Here is a 19,750-nt window from a genome sequence, read left to right as displayed (position 1 = left end):
AACCATGGTTGCATACTGTAGTACCCGAAGGGTAAAATGAGTCACCTTTGCTGTCCCTTGATTTGGTTGCCAGAGATATTGCATGTTTTATGGTTAAAAAACACATGCCAAGAAAAACAAACAGCAAATACTGGATGTCTTCTATTGAGCATTCATCTTTAAAGGCCTACTGAAACCCACTACTACCCACCACGCAGTCTGATAGTTTATATATCAATGATGAAATATTAACATTGCAACACATGCCAATACGGCTTTTTTAGTTTACTAAATTACAATTTTAAATTTCCCGGGAGTTTCGTCTTGGAAACGTCGTGTAATGATGACGTGTACGCAAGACGTCACGCGTTTTTAGGTAGTATGAGCGCTACGCACACACACAGCTAAATGTCGTCTGCTTTAACGGCATAATAACACAGTATTTTGGAGATCTGTGTTGCTGAATCTTTTGCAATTTGTTCAATTAATATTGGAGAAGTCAAAGTAGAAAGACGGAGTTGGGAAGCTTTAGCCTTTAGCCACACAAACACACGGTGATTCCTTGTTTAAAATTCCCGGAGCTGAAACTTTACTATGGATCAGAGCGCGGTCAAGCGGACATGGATCCCAACCGAATGTCAACCAGCAGGTTTCGGTGAGAAAATTGTGGTTAAAAAGTCGCCACTTACCGGATATCAGCTGAGCTTGTGTCGTCCGTACAGCTGCCGTCGACACCCGTGGAGACACCCCTCCGACTATCAGGTAATATTAAACTCACTAAAACACTAGCAACACAATATAAAGATAAGGGATTTCCTAGAATTATCCTAGTAAATGTGTTTGAAAACAACGGAATCCGTCCCAATGCTATTGCGTTTTTTTTTGTTTTTTTTCTAGTCCGTCGCTATCAATATCCTCAAACATGAATCTTTCATCCTCGCTCAAATTAATGGGGAAATTGTCGTTTTCTCCATCCGAATAGCACTTTTTGTTGGAGGCTCCCATTAAAATCAATGTGAATATGTGAGGAGCCCCCACACTTGCGACGTCATCGTCTGCGACTTCCGGTAAAGGCAAGGCTTTTTCAGGAAGTACCAAAAGTGGCGAACTTTATCGTCGATTTTCTCTACTAAATCCTTTCAGCAAAAATATGGCAAAATAGCGAAATGATCAAGTATGACACATAGAATGGACCTTTTATTCCCGTTTAAATAAGAAAATCTCATTTCAGTAGGCCTTTAAGGAAGTAGTTTGACATGTACTTCGGTATCAGCGAGGTGTAGCGGATATTAAAGACTAGGGTCAGTGCAAGTTGTTTTACTCTGTCCTCCACCCTGAGCCAGCCCACTTTGGAAAAGTGGGTTGGAGTGAGGTGTGATCTGGGGTGGAGGTCTAAAAGTAACCTGATTAGCTTATCCTGGGATGTTTGGAGTCTAGATTTGAAGGTTTTGGAGGTGCTGGGGTACCAGGAGGTGCAAGCGTAATCGAAAAAGGGTTTGAATGAGAGTTCCCGCTAGAATCTTCGAGGTGCTTTTGTTGACTAGAGAGGAGATTCTGTAGAGGAATCTCGTTCTTTGGTTGACCTTTTTGATTACCTTGGTTGCCATTTTATCACAGGAAAGATTAGCCTCTAGAATGGAACCTAGATAGGGGATCTCATCTTTCCTGGTGATAACAATGTCACCCACTTATATAGTGAAGTCACTGACTTTCTTATAAAAAAGTCATATATCAACCTTATAAGGTTGATATGGGACCCAAATAGTAAAAGTGAAAGAAAACAAATAACCCCACGCTAAGTCACCATTATGAGGTATGCATTAATACATTATGATAATACTACAACCTGTACTTGTTTTTTCACATATGCAATATTAGCATATTATAATCAAGCGCTCATTGTCTAAACTGCAGTATCACTAATCACCGTTGGATGGCAGCAGGTAACCGTGGTATGGAAAGGCGAGGTTGCAGCGCATGCACCCAGTAGAAGAAGAAAGAAGGGGACGAAAATAGGAGCGCTGTCATGGCGGCCAAGGTGAATACTTGTCTAATGTTATCTTCTGCAAACTTTCTGTTTAATAAACGCATTTTAAGAATGCGTATCCATATAGTGTATCTACGTCCGACATTCCGGCGTCGTGAGTTGTCAGACTTGAGTAGTTATAACGAGGCATTCGTCCAGTATGATTGTACATCTGGCAGAATGAGTCAATGCTGTTGTCTATCATTACTTTACAGCAGCTGGATCATTATGGACTAAATATTGCAACTTAACCGTGCATGTGAAAACAAACAACTGTTTAAACTTTGCTTGTTGTGCCTCTGTGGAACCGTGGATCATAGTTTGAATAGGAATACCATTTAAAGTAGTAATTCATTGAATTGCCGCCCAGGCGCTAATCAATTTAACTTTCACTCCTGCGCTTACCAAAGGCATGCAGTAAAAGTAAGCAAGCACAAAGTATTTTAAAACCTCTTCTCACTCCGGCACTTACCAAAGGTATGCAGTAAAATATTGAGTGTGATGTAAGCTTGGACCTTAAATCCTACTGAATAGCTCTTAATCTTCTTCCCTTTATGCGATTTCAAATTACCGGTATTGAAATCAGCATCCTCCATTTTGAAAATGATGACGGGAAGTGTCACTCGTGACGTCACGAGTTTGACCAGGCGGTAATACTAAGCATGCGCTAATTATTTTGGGAAGCGAGTTTGACCCGGCAGTAATTCAAGGCAGGCGCATACTATATGCCCTGCGGCAATTCAAGGAAACACGGTAGTTCAAATAAGAAAATCAATATTTATGGTGCACTACATATCAGAGACGGCTTCACAGTGGCAGAGGGGTTGGTGCATCTGCCTCACAATACGAAGCTCCTGCAGTCCTGGGTTCAATCCCGGGCTCGGGATCTTTCTGTGTGGAATTTGCATGTTCTCCCTGTGACTGCATGGGTTCCCTCCGGGTACTCCGGCTTCCTCCCACTTCCAAAGACATGTACCTGGGGATAGGTTGGTTGGCAACACTAAATTGGCCCTAGTGTGTGAATGTGAGTGTGAATGTTGTCTGTCTATCTGTGTTGGCCCTGCGATGAGGTGGCGACTTGTCCAGGGTGTACTCCGCTCTCCGCCCGATTGTAGCTGAGATAGGTGCCAGCGCCTCCCGCGACCCCAAAATGGAATAAGCGGTAGAAAATGGATGGATGGATTACATATCAGAGGGACTGTAATTGGCAACTTCTAATAGATACTGTTTAATTAGGTTCACAAGTTAGGCACATTATTTAAGACCATGTCTCAGCATTCTTATCACAAAAATTAACCCCTGCATTTATTCAACACAGTGGTCTCAAACTCACTTTACCTGGGAGCCACTGGATGCAGAGTCTGGGTGAGGATGGGCCGCAAGAAAAGATTTCCCAAAAAAAACTTTGCATACTCCTCAGCATGGAATATATATGTATTCAGCCGACGCACGAAGAATAATGTTATTTCTGCAATCTGTGTCGCTCCGCTTTCCCTCCCTACAGCAACACGGCGGTAGGCGGACAATAGCCGGGAAAGTACCGGGATAGCGAGGGCAAAAAAGTGACGGCTCCCGGAGTGTTATCCGGCGTCATATAGAAATATTAGGGGTGTAACGGTACGTGTATTTGTATTGAACCGTTTCGGTACGGGGGCTTCGGTTCTGTTCGGAGGTGTACCGAACGAGTTCCACACGGACATATTAAGTAGCGCACCGCACGTTGTTTAAACAATGCACACCGAGGCACCATGAATTGATTAACGTGGACCCCGACTAATAAACAAGTTGAAAATCTTATTCGGGTTTAGTGGTCAATTGTACGGAATATGTACTGTACTGTGCAATCTACTAATAAAAGTTTCAATCAATCAAAAAAAAACAACAACACACGACATGCTAGCAGAGACCGCGGGCTACGATAGACTGACCTCACCTCCTCTTTTCACCGCACATTTCCTCTTTTGCAGGGCTGTACAGGTGGAGTTTCTTAAATGCCTCAAATGTCCGGCATTTTAAGTTAGGATTGCGTGTATTTTCAATGTACATTAAGAGTTAAGAAGGGGTTAAAAACAAAAAAATGTGTGCGCAGACAACATTCGTGAGGGAGTGGAAAGAGAGAGAGCGAGAGAGTTATGATAAATGCGCATGCGTCGCCTGGCTCTGCTTTTTACCCATAGGTTTCAGATTTTATTTTTTATTATCTATAGCAGGGGTGTCAAAAGTATGCCCCAGAGGCCATTTGCGGCCCACAGCTAATGTTTTAAAGGCCCACAACACATTCTAAAAATACTATTTTAAATAAACAAAAACAAACAAAAGTGAAATACAAAAGCTTAAAGGTTAAATGTAATTTAGAAAAAGTTGCAACGTTGACTAATAAAACAAAGCTGTTTTTTTTCTTTCAAACTGTCATTGCTCAAAACATAATATTGAATCAAAATCAATGTTATTATGAATTATTGACCTATCCAAGTTTCCAATTACTTCACATCAAATATTCCACTAAGTAAAATATTTTTGGTGGAAGATTTAGCAAATTTGTTAAATAAATAACCAAAAAATTGTATTTATGTATAATTTTATATTTTGTTGTTTTCTTACTGTACCGAAAATGAACCGAACCGTGACCTCTGAACCGAGGTCTGTACCTAACCGAAATGTTTGTGTACCGTTACACCCCTAAGAAATACATGTAGTGTTCATCGTGTGAGGCAATGCAAACAATAAACAATAATTTAAAAAAATAACAATTTGAATTGGTCAAGGTTATCGGGGGACTGTTATTACTGACGGACAGGTGTCGTAGTGTGACTGCAGCCGGGCACTTAATAAAACCCTTGTCTCCATGGCAACATCTCTGTCGCTTTCACTCACTTGCCGCTTTTCCACCAACGCCAGGGTAGGCAACCCATAACGTTGAAAGAGCCATTTTGGACCCAAATAACACAAAGCTGTCAAGCAGCATTCATATGAAACTCGCAGGTCGCACTAACATTAAACTTTCATAATAAGGTGGCGGGTGCAATTGGGCCGCGAGTCTGAGGCCCCTGATTTAACACCTGAGCCGCGGTCATTACGATCAGAACATACAACCTGTTGGCTTTAGGAAGCCACTATCCATCCATCCATTGTTGTCCTACTGTTTGTTCCGTTCAATGCCTTCTTAATCGATGTTTGCTCTAATTTGAGAATGGCAAGTTATTGTGTTTTTTCCAAGTACACCAATTTTACTTTCAAGGAGCTCCGTTTGACCACATTGGATACTAACAGCGGCGGACTGGGTCAAAAATGTGGCTCTTGATCCATCCATCCATCCATTGTCTACCGCTTGTCCCTTTTTAGGGGAGCTGGAGCCTTCCTCACCTGCATTGTACTATTTGACTCTTAACCTTAATTTATTCTGACATTATTTAGAGTTACGCAGAAACATAGGAAACGTATTATTGAATTATTTATTTTTACTGCAAAATAACACAGTTAAAAAAAAAAAAAAAAAAAACTATTAATATAAATACAATATTTACCAATAAAGGCAATGGCCATGTGACACAGACTTTATCCCACTGAGTTTCCTGACAAGATGACATTTTCTTTTACATTCTGCTATAAGTGACGGAGCAGGAACTTGGTACAAATACGTTTGCTGTAAAAATTTCCCTAAAGCCCCCTCTCATTAATTCTATTATATGATGATATGATTATACATCCGGCAGAATTAGTCAATGCTAATGCCCACTCCATCCATCTGTTTTCTACCGCTTGTCCTGTTCGGGGTGGCGGGGGGTTCTGCAACCGATCTCAGCTGTTGTATGTAATTAGTTTACAACAGCTGGATCATTTCAGATTTTTTTTTTTCTTTTGCTAAATATTGCAATTTACCTGCGATGGCTGCATTAGGTGAAAAATACAAAACTGTTGTAACTTTGCTTGTTTCGCCTTAGTGGAACATTGTTTAAACAAGAACATTTTTTAAAGTAGTTTGAATTAAAAAAAAACATTTATGGTGCACTCCATATCAGAGAGACTTTAATCTGCAATTTCTAATAGATTATTTTAATTTGAATTTAGTTCACACATTAGGCACATTATTTAAGACCACTCTCAGCATTCCTGTCACTAAAATTAACCACTGCATTTATTTAACACATGAGCCGCGTTCAATACGATCAGAACATACAACCTGTTGCCTTTAGGAAGCAAATAATGCCTTCTTAATCAATTGATGCTCTATTTGCCTCTGAGAATGGTAAGTAATTGTTTTTTTTTCAAGTACACCAATTTTGATTTCAAGCAGCTCTGTTCCACCGCAGTGACGGACTGGGTCAAAAATGTGGCTCTGGATATTTATACTATTTGACACTTGGGACAAGCGGTAGAAAAAATATGGATGGACACTTAACCTGAAATTATTTTGACACATATTTTGTAGTTATGCAAAAACTTGGGAAACATATTATTAAATAATTTATTTTTACTGCAAAATAACACATAAAAAATAACCTAACGATTAACATAATTCAGCCCTGCAATGAGGTGGCGAATTGACCTGAGTGTACCATGCCTTCCGCCCGAGTGCAGCTGGAATAGGCTGCATCACCCCCCGCGACTCCGGAAGGAACAAACGGTAGAAAATGGATGGATGGATGGAATATAATTCAAATACAATAATTACCAATAAAAGCAATGGCTATGTGATTATATACTTTATCCCACTGAGTTTTCTGACAAGATGAACTTTTCATTTACAATCTTCTAAGGAGCAGGAAAGAGCTACGAATAAGTTTGCTCGTAAAGCCCCCTCTCATTTATTATGTTATGTTATGTTTCAACAGGGGTAGCACGGTGGTACAGGGGTTAGTGCATGTGCCTCACAATACGGAGGTCCTGTTCGATCCTGGGTTCGCGATCTTTCTGTGTGGAGTTTGCATGTTCTCCCCGTGATCGGCAACACTAAATTGGCCCTAGTGTGTGAATGCGAGTGTGAATGTTGTCTATCTGCGTTGGCCCTGCGATGAGGTGGCAACTTGTCCAGGGTGTGCACCACCTTCCAGCTGAATGCAGCTGAGATAGGCTCCAGCACCCCCCTCGACCCCGAAAGGGACAAGGGGTAGAAAATGGATGGATAGAAAGTTCGGCCCTGGCTGCTAATGCAGAACAAGATCCTTCCTTGCATCTCATTAGATTGTTGGCATCTTATCAGATGCCTTTTAAATCTACCATTAGGAAATACTTGAATTATACTGTATCACCTTAAGACATCCAGCTCAGGAGGGAAAAGTAATATGTTTAGCAAGGAAACATGTTAATCTTATTCAGAATGGTCAAATTATTGGCATGGACCAAGCATGATACAACATCTAATGAGATTGATTAAATTACGGGAATAAGGTTAAGAACTGTTCAACACATTATGTAAAAAGTATAAATACTGTGGGTAAACATTTTGCAGTGGTATAAATCGCTGTATTTTTTGCTTATCGTTCATAATCTGTATGAAAGACAAGAGGAAGGTTGTTTCTTAGTCTATCATGTACAAATGAGCTTGTTCTAGGTGGCTAGCAATGCAGCTAATTAAACCAATCAATTCTGCCTCAAAATCACTTTAAAAATGCATTCAAATACAGCCAACAATTCTACATTTATGTTCCGTAACCTCTAAAATATCCAAGCTGTAGCGACATTGTTATTGTCAGAGCGAACACAAAGTAACTCTTATTCCAGGAGAGTAACACATTGGCATGCTTCGGTATTAGTTGTAAAACGTAATTACGGCAAGAGATAAGCTAGCTTCTACGTCTACACCTGAAATGCGTTTGAGTTTGTAATGCACAATATAATGCGATAGGACACCAATATGTACTGACTGAAAAACATGAACAATCATATTACAGTATGTTAAAAGTATTAGCCCACACTTCATGTTTTGTTTGTACGCAGCTCGCTCGAATAGCCTATCAAGTTCTGACGTTCTGACTGTATCATGATCAGTATTAAAGTGACTCATATATATATATATATATATATATATATATATGTATATATATATGTATATATATATATATAGATGTATATATGAGTATGTATGCATTTATACATGTGTATATATAAATCTATACATACATGTATATATACAAAGTCAAGGGCGGTCTCTGCATGTTTTTGCGGTTGATGTTAGTCAATTTTTTTAGGGCATTACAGCAAGTGACTAGGTTGGTCGCCGCTTTTGCCGCAGTTGCCATGGTTAAATTTGAGCCCTGTATATATACTTGAAGTGTGTATATAAAATGTTAATGGACGGTTTTGAAGTTGTTTTAGAGTGGTTGAAGGTTACAACGAAGACTCTCATTATCCACATTTTCTAAGCTTTTTTTTTTTTCATACATAAAATCCTAAAAAAAGGGCATGTGTGTTCTTGTCTCTTGTGATTGTGAATGAAAGGCAAAATTCCAAAAAAAGTGCAGTTCCCCTGTAAGAGCTTATTTTTGTTTTTCCTAGTTGGTGATGGTGGCCGTCCCGGCAGTGCTGGGCATCGCCTCCATCCGAGTGTACACTGTGAGTGACGTGTCCACTGATGGTCTCGTCACTCGAGAGAAGGTATTTGCATCAATATTGAAGGAGGCAATTCCTCGTCACATTACATTGATAACATTAATTTCTGTTTCCAGCTGAACATCTACACCCCAGTAACAAAATCTTCACTGCTGGTTCCTGATCAGCCAGGGCTCATTGAAAACGGGGTAACTACAGCGAGAGAAGGCCTGTTACCCTTTGTCCATGCTGTAAAGGTACTTGGTTCTCTTTAGGGCCTTTTTACAACATGCAATATATATACACTAACACTTCCCACGGTTTGATTATCTTACTTACTGTTTGTGCATGCATCTGCTGTTAGATCTCAAACAGAAAGTGACACATTCACAAGATTGCTTATGCCATCAACTGAACATTAGCCAAAACACACAACAAAAATATTGCACTCATCTTGAAGTTGCCGAGCACAATCCCAGATTCGAGGAAATTGTGTTCAAGCAATTGATAAGACTTGACAGTTTGCTATAGTGGAAGATGGAGAAAAAACACCAAGAGCCTGACACGCATGCAAACATGTCACAATGTTGATGGAAATTGTTTTCATGATGCTTTTTTCCATTTTCCACACAGGGGGCCTGTGTTTCTGTGAAAAGAGGAAGTATTAATCTTTACCACGCTGGAGAGGGTAGGTTGCTTCAGTGGCTGCAGTTGCAGATGTTTCATGAACATACAGCATAAGAAGGCACGTTACACAATATATAGATATATATCATGCCAGATTTTAATCCTCCTCTTGAAGCACTTTAAAAATCATTAAATTTATGAATATTCAGAAAGAATAACGGAAGAAACTAATTTTGGCCGCTTGTAACCGTGATCTTGTGAGGGTAGGAATGTAGACCAACCGGTAAATCAAGAGCTTTGCCTTCCGGTTCAGCTCCTTCTTCACCACAACGGACCAATACAGTGTCCGCATCACTGCAAGCGCTGCAACAATCCGCCTGTCGATTTTATGATCCACTCTTCCCTCACTCGTGAACAAGACTCTGAGGTACCTAAACTCCTCCACTTGGGGTAAGCTCTCCTTCCCTACCAGGAGATAGCACTCCATCTTTTTCCGGGTGAGAACCATAGACTTGGACTTAAAGGTGCTGATTCTTATCACAGTAGCTTCAAACTTGGCTGCGAACCGATTCGCAACAAATTCATTTTTTGCAATAAGAAATAATATGTCACATTAATTTTGTAGACACTAATTATAGTTTTACATGCATAAAACAATGCATGTAAAACTCATATATACACGGGGAGAGCCACGCCGATGCCACCTTCATACTTTGCTACAAATTCCCTCTCAAATTTAATAGTGTTTCTCACATTTATCAAAGTGCTAGCATGTGCAACTTTTTTTGGTCCCATATTAGCTACTTTTGCAGGCTAACGAAATTATTTTTAAAAAGGGACAGCAGCCGAGTCAGGAACGTGTGGGAGGCTTTGTTTTGACACAAATCAGTAGGATGGTGAGCAGACAAACAAATTAGTTTGGCCAAACTGATAAACTGAGACGTTTTATAAAAAAAACAAATCATACAGAAATTGGGGTCTACAAAAACTAATGTACGTTTATTTTTTTTGCTAAATAGCTTACTTACTTTAGTACGTTCTGTCAAATGGAGGATGATGAAAGACTATTGTTTACATAATGTACTATTGTGTTATTCAGATTTACACCCAAATGGGGTGTTCCTTACCATATTAATCACTCAATTACACATTTACATGAGATATTTTTGTTTTGTTTGTATAACCCGGCTAACTAAAAAAAATGCTAACAAATCCACCAATATGGCTAAACAGGATGCAATAGTGTCAATCACAACTGGAGACTTGTTTCAGAAAACTACTTTGTGTTTGTAATCATTGTTGAGATGAGATAGTGTGATATACAAAAAAGTCACAGGAGTATTTTCTACATGTACTGTTCTTCTGTGTGTCTCAGATGTATACTACTACTTGAAAAATCCTCCCCCGGGTTTTCTACCCAGATTTGGCACAATCACCATGGCTGGCCTGCTTGGCATGTTCTTGGCACACAAAGGTAACCTGTCACTAATGCAGACACACATTACAGGCGTATGGGAAGATGTTATTTTGAGAGTTTGTGATACGCACATTTATCAGGTGAAAGAGCTAAATTATGCAATTGTTAAATATAAGTTATTTGCACAAAAATATTTTGTGAATGTCTATTATATACCTTAATTGTTTCCAAACATTGTCTGTAACATGGAAGTAAAACAGACGTCGTCGTCATGGACCCACTAGCTGTGGAAGTTAGCTCTCCAATCAGCGAAACAGACTCAATACCTCCACGGTGATGTTTTTGGTGAATTTACTGAGCAATTTGTGAAACCAAAACAATACAAACAGAATGCCATTGTAAGTTAATAATACTAACACAGACACTTGTAATTGTGTTAGCATAACAGCTAATGCTAATGACGCTGGCTTACTTACATTACGATAGCACGTACAAATATGCAGGAAAACACTTGTACAGACATCTCACGTGACAGTTTAGTAAGTGAGAATTATTTTAGTTATATGAGGTGGCGACTTGTCCGGGGTGTAAACCGCCTTCTGCCCGATTGTAGCTGAGATAGGCACCAGCGCCCCCCGCAACCCCAAAGGTTATAAGCGGTAGAACATGGATATTGTAAAACCTACAAACATTGATAGGAGTGATGAATGAAGAATCCTTTTGAGTAGAAGCGCTATAGACTAATAGTAAACGAAACGGCACTTATACTTCCAGTTGAAAGCTCAGTTTAAACAGGAGGGCGCTGCACTAGGTTTAGAGAGCGAACTTGTCCAAAAGATGGCACCATACCGAGAAAAATAACACACCCTTTCAATGTTTTTGCCTATTTTTTTTTTTTAAATTTGAATTTGTATTTAGACCATAGGTTTCAAAGCGTTGGAAAAAAGTAGCGGCCTATAGTCAGGAATTTATGGTACATATTTCAAACCAAAATACACAACAAGAACACCACTGAATAGCATATCATCCATATCATTAGCTGACAAAGAATACAACTAATGTTATGTGAAGTGTAGTTTACATGCTCAACTCCGCACTTTCAAAGTTAACGTACCCTCAAGGCAGCTTTGTAAATGGCCCCTTTAAATGGATTTGGAGATTATCAGAAGCTAAATAATACTTAATAAACAGTTCTGTTGAATTGTGTGTGTCTAAAATAGGATGTGTGGGTTTCTGGTTCTAACTGTAACACAAACAAACCAAGAATGTTTCTAGTAACAGAATGCATTTCAGCATATGTTAGGCCCTTAGAGTTGTGAATTTTCTACAGTAAAATGTTTGACCGTTTGTATGCTACATTATGCCTTGGATCTGCTTCTGAAAGCCATTTATCAGATACATATATCCAACTTTAATCCTCCATCACAGTTTACATGAGTAATATGGATTCATTTTCGCTTCAAACAACATGTACCGTAGTTTTCAGACTGTAAAGTGCACTTAAAATCCTTTAATTTTCTCAAAAATCAACAGTGCGCCTTACAACCCGGTGCACCTGATGTATGGATTAATTATAGTTGTGCTTACTGACCACGACGCAATTGTATTTGGTACATGTGCAATGTGTGTGACCAGTAGATGGCACTCACATATAAGAGATGTGTGTATACTTCAAGCTGACGCCTGTTCAATAAATGATGTTAGCACAGCAAGCCTAAAACTTTGATGTTTTATTGAGAATATAGAAATATTACACATGGTATTCAAAAATCAGTCAAAATGTTTTAGTATGACTTTGGTAAGCTACAAAGCAGCACCGCTTGATGGATTGTCAGCAAATTAGGGCTGTCGTATTCAGGCGTACTGTGCTTCAACCTACAGGTATTATTATAGTGTGTGTAAAAGAACCCCAAAATGACACATGCTAGGAGACATTTTAATAACAGTTTTGTTCCGCAATAATATGCAAAACCAACTTTTCTTACCTATTGGTACTTGCTGATGTGTATTTGGGATCCCCATTAGTCCTCATTCATCTTTGTAGTCCGCGGTGACGCCGTAGTCAATAAGCTCCCTATTTGTCTCTATGCTATTGTTGTGGGGCATTCATCTTTCGCTGTTGCCATTGTTAATACAAAGTAACATACAGTTCTAATTTTTTTCTGTCAGGAGACTAAAAGCACTATAAACTACTGGTACAACAAAGATGACAGGGAAAAAGACACTGTTGAAGTGGAACCACATAAATAAGACCGCCCACAAAACGGCACATCCTGAAGAGACGGTCAGAAAGCGGCTTGAGGATGGTCTGTAAAACATAATCTATGCAACATTTTGACCAAAGAACCACCATTACATGTTATGTAAACCACAAGGAAATGTTTTATATGTAGAAAAAATAAATCATAATATCACTTCTTAATGCACCTTATCTTCCGATGCACCTTTTATATGAAATTAGACCTGAGAAGACCCACTCATCAGCATTGCGCCTTATAATCTGGTGTGCCCTATTGTCAGAAACATACAGTACATCAAAACATCGAATATACCCTGGTTTATAAGGACTATAATCTGTCACTGTCATGGCAGTTGAACTACTGTAAACTCGGTGAACCAGCTAGGACGTCTCTCATGTTGTATTTATATTTATAGCCATGGGCATTAGTGTTTAAATGTCACTGTTGGAATGATAAGACATCATTAGTTTGAAGAAACGCTGTTGTAGTGCTGCTACTTTAAAGTTCTGAAGGTTAATTCACGTAGTAAAACATAATTTTAGGCTCTCGTTTGAAGAGAATCGCAGTTCCTTTGGGTCTGATAAGTGCTGGAGCCTCAGTGTGCTACCCCAGCCAGGCAGTGGTTGTCTTTAAGGTGAGCATTTTTCTCCATACAAATCTTGTTGGCAGCCGTTAATACAAACATTCATGCAACAAAACACTGGTATTTTCTTGTTACCAAGGTGACTGGCAAGAAAATGTATGCTGCTGGCCAGTGGAGCCGAGCTGCTGTGTCTTCACTGCTCACCTCCAAGTCTTCAGAACCTGTTATTTCTCCACAGCCACAGGTTATTTATCCCTTTAAACATAATGTGTTTACTTACAACTAAAACAAGCTCAATGATTTCCTTTTAAAAATAATATCTTTATGAGAAGGTTCTCCTTGCTTTTTTTATTGATTAAATGTCTTTCTCAGACAATTGAGTACGTTTGGTAATATGTAAATAGGCAAAATTTACACGATTCACTTTCTGTCAGTGTTGGTTCAACTTGAGGGAGAGACTCCCTCTGAATAGTTTGATTTCCGGTGTCCGTGCCACTGTCCAATCATAATAATGCATGCCGCAGGATTTGTGCAAGAACAAATAATTGTGTTGTTGTAACCTTAGCTTATGTTGCGTTATTCTTCTTTAGACTACAAAACAGTTGATGTTAATTCCAATTTCTTCCAAACGGTCATCAAAATGTAACTGTTAATTATTCTACAAATCTGTTTTAATGCCTATTTCCTTTGCCTGGATTTGTGTACTGTGTTATAAGCTTAGTGATTGTTCTGTAGTACACTATTGTAAATCTAAAAAAATAAGGTCACGTTGTAAAAAATTAAATACATTGTAGGTGTGGTAGGGTTGCACAACTTTGAGAAAAAAACTTAGTTGTGATTTTTCTCTCCAAAATTGCAATTTTCATACTTATTAGATACAAAAACACAAAACGGATTAAGGAAGACAATTTACATTTAGACAGTCAATCAACATATTCTTGTCTCAAGGTCCCACACAGACAGAATCTGCATTTGTCTACATCATGTTGTTAAACCGAAAAAATAACTGATACTATCCATGCAGTGTTTATAATGTAATGTAATCATAAAATATAATATTAATGCAAGTAACCATTATAAGATATATAAACTTTTATTTGCCATTACTGTATAATTATTTACCATTGTACTGTATTTGAAAGGTAAATAACTTTATTCTAAATAAATAAGCACAACATTTTTTTTATAGCATATTGACCATCCGATTTGAAGCTGAAATATTAACAAAACAGAACATTTGGCTTTGTAACCATATTATTCTTCTTAAATGTTGTTACTTTGCGGGACTTCTCACTAGCAAGTCGTGAATAGCAAGACTCTCTGTCTGTCTTACTGTGTGTGTATAAAACAGGCGATCTCACTCTCCGCGTACCCGGACAATGATTGTGAATGACTACAAAGAGGGCTCACTGCGTTCAGTTAATTCTACTGTTAAACAAACCTGCCCAGGTGCAGAAAGCGATGCATAGAGTGAGACCTCCTTCTCCCTGTTTGAAGCGATAAACAAAGAAACGCTAGGTTCAACAATTCTGATTAGCGAACATGCCTGCCACTCAAATACCGGTGAAGGCAAAAAAATTAAAAAGAGATTATCACACTAATAAAACTAAATGTTGATTCAATGTCGATCAATTTTCAGCCCTAAAGCTTGGTACTGGAAAGAACAATGGTATAATGGTTTTTCAACCGGCAACATGTATCGCTTGAACAGATTTGTAAGTGTCCTTATTTTGTTTGCATATTACACATGCTCTTCATAGGCAGCTCCTGTGCAACCTCATGAGGCTGCCGTGGTTGACGAGCCTTGTCACGCTTCAGAGCGCATCTCAGATGCTGAAGCGGAATCAGTGGAGTGTGTTGCAGCTTCTGATAAACTCATCATCGCTATCACAGCAGAGGGGGTGCCAGTCACACAAGCAGAGATCTCAGCCGAGCAGGTCCCCGCAGAGACCGACTCAGGTAGAACAGATAATGATCCCTGACCTCCCGTTTCTCGGTCTTAGTTCTTCATCCCACATCAATCACATGCCAATACTATTGTTTTTTCTTTGTTACTCTCCATCTGTATCCTCATTGCTGCATCTCATGTCTGAAAATACAGAGACCACTCCTCCCACTAAGGATTTGGTTGACCCTGTTCAATGTGAGGAGCCTCAGCTCTCCAACAAAGCACCAGAGGGCGCTGTTGCTCCATCTGAGGACGTTTCCATTGCATCAGAGGTCATTGTTCCAGCGTTTGATGCCTTTCCCACTGAAACCATGCCTGTGGAGCCACCATTAAATCCAGACCCTGAGACGGGAGAGATTGCTCAATCTACACCAGCTGAGGTTCCTGCTTCCACAGAAGAACCGCCAACTTCAGAAACCACAGCGGAACTAGCAGGTATCACATATATTTGGACTAGACCACATCAGTCAGTTTTCTTAACTAGCTGAATCATTCATTATAATAAGCACTAATAGATAAAGTCCCAACAAACTCTTCGTTCTATCTCGGTCACTTCTAAGTAAATATTGATTGATTGATTGATATTACATAATTTCCCCAAAACAAAGCCCTCAATAATTCCTTCAGTTTCCAAAATGTGGAATGCATCACAGAACTAAATTTGGACACACTTTATATCCCACCCAAACCTCTCTTTTGATTCCTCAAGTTGTGTTACATCACTTCCACAGTTGCTGAGACCAGAAATATTTGACATTATTAATTCTGTCATGATCAAGGCATTTATTATTTCTGTTAATTCCACAAGCTTAATACAAAGTAATAGTTGTGGGTGCCCATTTGTAAAGTTGGGCTTGCGAAGCATTAATGCTTCACTTTGGGGAAGTAATTGTTGAAACTGAAACTTGTTTCCTAAATAACACTGGTAGTAACCACACTAATAAAAGTGCTCAAATGGCACATTAGAACATTTGTGCTGCGATACAGACAGACCACAAAGACTGACCCCTTTCTGGTTTAATTTTTAACACAGTCATCAGATCCACCATCGTACACAGTTTACTGCATCCAACGCTTGTCACAACAGCGCAAACTTCCTTATTCCACACCAATCACAGTTGGTGAGCAAGTTGTTCACAAACCTCGAAACTCTGGACTTCAGCAATGCAACACAAGTGTGACTGAAATGCCGCTGGCATTGAGCAGACTTTAAGACGGGAAAAAAGGACAGCAGGCAGGAAGTTGACAGGTACTTTTTATCTGATCAGAAGTTGTGAATAGGTGTGAGGTACCAAAACCTAGTTTTGTAATTGTAATACGCCAACAGCAGCCATCATAACACCGTTAACTCACTAGCCAGTAGACAAAACAACATCAAGGTTCTCATTATGCACCAACGGTTACGGCGAGGAAGGTTGCATTCAATAACACCCAGAATTTTGGCATCAAACATTGCATATCAAGTAAGTCGTATTTTCCATGTTTTCAATGTTTTGTATTTTTGTATTTGTAAATGCTTTTGTGTTTTGTAATAATTTTTGTTGTTTTATTCCTTTTGTTTTAAGCTATTGCTTAGACTGTATCATTTTAATTATAACTAACCACAGATATTTTAATTCTTAGTATGTTCAACTCAAAATGTCACAAAATTCCATAAAAATGAAAAGGCATTTTTTTTTCTTGCAAAAATTAACGTGTTTTAATTTTTTTTTTTTTACGTACAGGTTTGTGCACTGTTTAAGTACAGTTACTGATTGAACACCAATATTGGTTAAAATTTAAATGATATCCATCCCTAGTCGTGACATGCCGTAAAGATCAACAGTACATTTCTGGCCTTCAAAATTAAAGTGTTACACGCTAAATCCCGTCTGATAAGATAGGGGTCTCAGTTAAATAAAAAGTAAATATACTTTGCTCAGTCGTTCTGTATTGTTATTTTGGTTTTGCATTGATACTTCTGAGAATATACTGTTTTGAATTCCATATTCTTGAATTTGTATGTTTTTTTAGCACTGTTTGAGCACCCTCAGCATTTCAGAAGTGCATATTTAATAGTAGTATCGGTATAAATGTAAAGGATTGCCATCCCTATCCATGGAAAACTCAGCATTGTTTTGCTTAACTGATTCTGACTCTTCTAAATTGACATCTTGTTAATATTTATTCTTTAGTTGCAGTTAACTTACGTACAATACATGGGACAGGCACAAGCTCACTCTGAGGATAAGCGGTATAGAAAAAAAATACATTGTGCGTTGTTCACTTAAAGTGTTGTAATGATGGCAACGGTGTTGACACTATGTGATTTGTCACCTTCAACACCAGTTGCTGAGTCCTCAGAAGTGCCGACTGCTGCTGCGGAAAAGGAGCAGACACCAGAACACACGCCTTTGGAACATCCTGCAGTAGAAAACAACAAAGGTACAAAGTCATTAGGTCAAAAAACCTGTTAGAAGGAAGATTTCTTACAAACATTCCAAGCTTTCTACGACTTCCCAAAAATTCCAGAGAAGACAAAAATGTGCTGGCTCTGGTTTTTGTGTAACATTTGCTCCTAATGATTCAAACACCTAACAAAAAATGGAAACATGCAGACAGTTTTGTGACTGAACGTTTTACCCTCCTAGCCAAAATCACGCCTGAGTTAGTTAAATCTATGTTTTGAACTTTTTCCTCACATACACTTGTAGAAGTATTTTTTTAATTTTATTTCACTTATTGATAGGTGAATTCCTTTCACAAGAGTATAGGTGTTGCTCTGTGTTATTGTTGCTTTTACCTATTTGTTCTGTCAACATATGTAGCACTACACAAATCTGGCATGTAAATCTTCTCGAACGTTACCATTGATATTTTTCTCCATTTTACTCTTCTTTTGCTGCCCTTCAGGGGACTCTTGTTATAAACCGGATCCCGCACTTTTGGACTTTGGCCAATCCAACCCAGAGGACGAAGACCTCTACAGCACTCGCAGCTAAGATCCACTATCACAAATCTCATCCATACTGAGAAAAACACATACAGTATAAAGCGGACATTATTTTTTTAGGTGACAACTTTGTCATTCTCGCCGCACAATTTTTATTCCCCACATTAAAAATGAAATGAAAAGATAGTCAAAACTTGTGTAAGGACAAATGTGTGCTACGGATATCAGATTGTAAAATTATCACACCGTTTTTTTTTTTTATGTTTACCAATGAATTGCAGTTGTGTTGCAGTCGACACAGTCCTGAATGTTTCTCATTTAGATTACTGTGTTGGTTACGTCGGCATTTCTTGTAATCATCATGAATATTTGGACGTAAAATTGTGCAATTATGTTTTTGCCAAAAACGTATTTACTTATTGATTAAAGAAGTCAAATAAATCTATATTTTTCTGGAATTCATGATTGTGTTTTATCTTATGCAAAAATAAATGCTTGGTCTTAAGCCAGGGTTACGAGAAGCAGTAGAAGTCTCTGTTGTGTTGAGCGATTGATTGAGTAGTCGGACAAAACACACTTCACAGCCTTAATGCGTATTTTGGGAAAAATAGTTTAAATTAAAGTTGTTTTCTGCTTGCCATAACCATCACTCTTTTTTTTCTAATAAATGCACATCAACATTTAAATTGCACTTTAAACTTGTTTGTAAAAAATAAAATACACCCCTGTTCGTTGTCACACAGATCACAGCACACACACAGACACTTTGTTGTAGTGGCTGGAAACTATTTCCACATATTTTAAGTTCCGGCAGTCCATGCGGTCCCTATTTTATAAATTGTTATTAGTTCTACTCAATAAACGATTTATTGAAATAACATAAAATAGATTAAAGCTTTTTTCTAAACAATTGTTTCTAATCGTTGCAGCCTAGTCTGTGTTCATTCAAAATAGGGGTCAGCAACCTTTATTATCAATATACATTTTGCCTCCTCTTCAACTATTAAAATTGAAAAATTGATAAACAATGTAAGTAAAGACTACGTATGTCTTTCTTAGTAAGCTCATCGCCACAATCGCACACTCAAGAAGCCCAGGCAGGAACTCTTCCCTTCCTTTTGCCGATCCAATCTCTAGTTAGGACAGATTCACAACCTCACAGACAATGATAAATTATAGAAATATTTTTAAAATACTTAACAATCGAACTGGAAAACTTATTTTTTTTGCAAATATTGGCTCATTTGGAATTTGATGCTTGCAACATGTTTCAAACAGCTGGCACAAGTGGCAAAAAAGACTGACAAAGTTGAGGAATGCTCATCAAATGTTTATTTAAAACACCCCATAGGTGAACAGGCTCATTGGGAACAGGTGGATCGCATGATTGGGTATAAAAGCAGCTTCAATTAAATGCTCAGTCATTCAGATACAAGGATGGGGCGAGGGTCACCACTTTTAGAAAAAATG

The 19,750-nt window shown here is 38.5% G+C and overlaps 1 protein-coding gene across 2 annotated transcripts; it reads left to right on the top strand.

Moving 5' to 3' along the window:
* Positions 1–1,896: 1,896 nt before the first annotated feature.
* Positions 1,897–18,738, top strand: apool (apolipoprotein O-like). Of its 2 annotated transcripts, none has more exons than XM_061901748.1 (11): positions 1,897–2,017; positions 8,501–8,599; positions 8,671–8,742; positions 9,167–9,221; positions 10,536–10,634; positions 13,360–13,451; positions 13,540–13,644; positions 15,161–15,359; positions 15,502–15,783; positions 17,677–17,772; positions 18,241–18,738. In XM_061901748.1, the coding sequence occupies exons 1-11, from the start codon at positions 2,006–2,008 to the stop codon at positions 18,327–18,329; spliced, it is 1,200 nt and encodes a 399-aa protein (XP_061757732.1). In that variant the 5' UTR covers positions 1,897–2,005; the 3' UTR covers positions 18,330–18,738. The 2 variants fall into 2 exon arrangements, with proteins under 2 accessions (XP_061757732.1, XP_061757731.1); XM_061901747.1 differs by having other exon boundaries at positions 8,671–8,790.
* Positions 18,739–19,750: the final 1,012 nt, after the last annotated feature.

The sequence above is a fragment of the Nerophis ophidion genome, linkage group LG05 (genome assembly GCF_033978795.1).
Source record: "Nerophis ophidion isolate RoL-2023_Sa linkage group LG05, RoL_Noph_v1.0, whole genome shotgun sequence".
NCBI classification, from domain to species: Eukaryota; Metazoa; Chordata; class Actinopteri; order Syngnathiformes; family Syngnathidae; genus Nerophis; species Nerophis ophidion.
This window is presented reverse-complemented; position numbering and strand designations above follow the sequence as displayed.

Excerpts from the sequence above, each read along its gene's own strand:
- apool (XM_061901747.1), top strand. Across the intron at positions 8,600-8,670 it reads GTCTCGTCACTCGAGAGAAG|CTGAACATCTACACCCCAGT; the intron begins GTATTTGCATCA and ends TTCTGTTTCCAG. Across the intron at positions 17,773-18,240 it reads TGCAGTAGAAAACAACAAAG|GGGACTCTTGTTATAAACCG; the intron begins GTACAAAGTCAT and ends GCTGCCCTTCAG.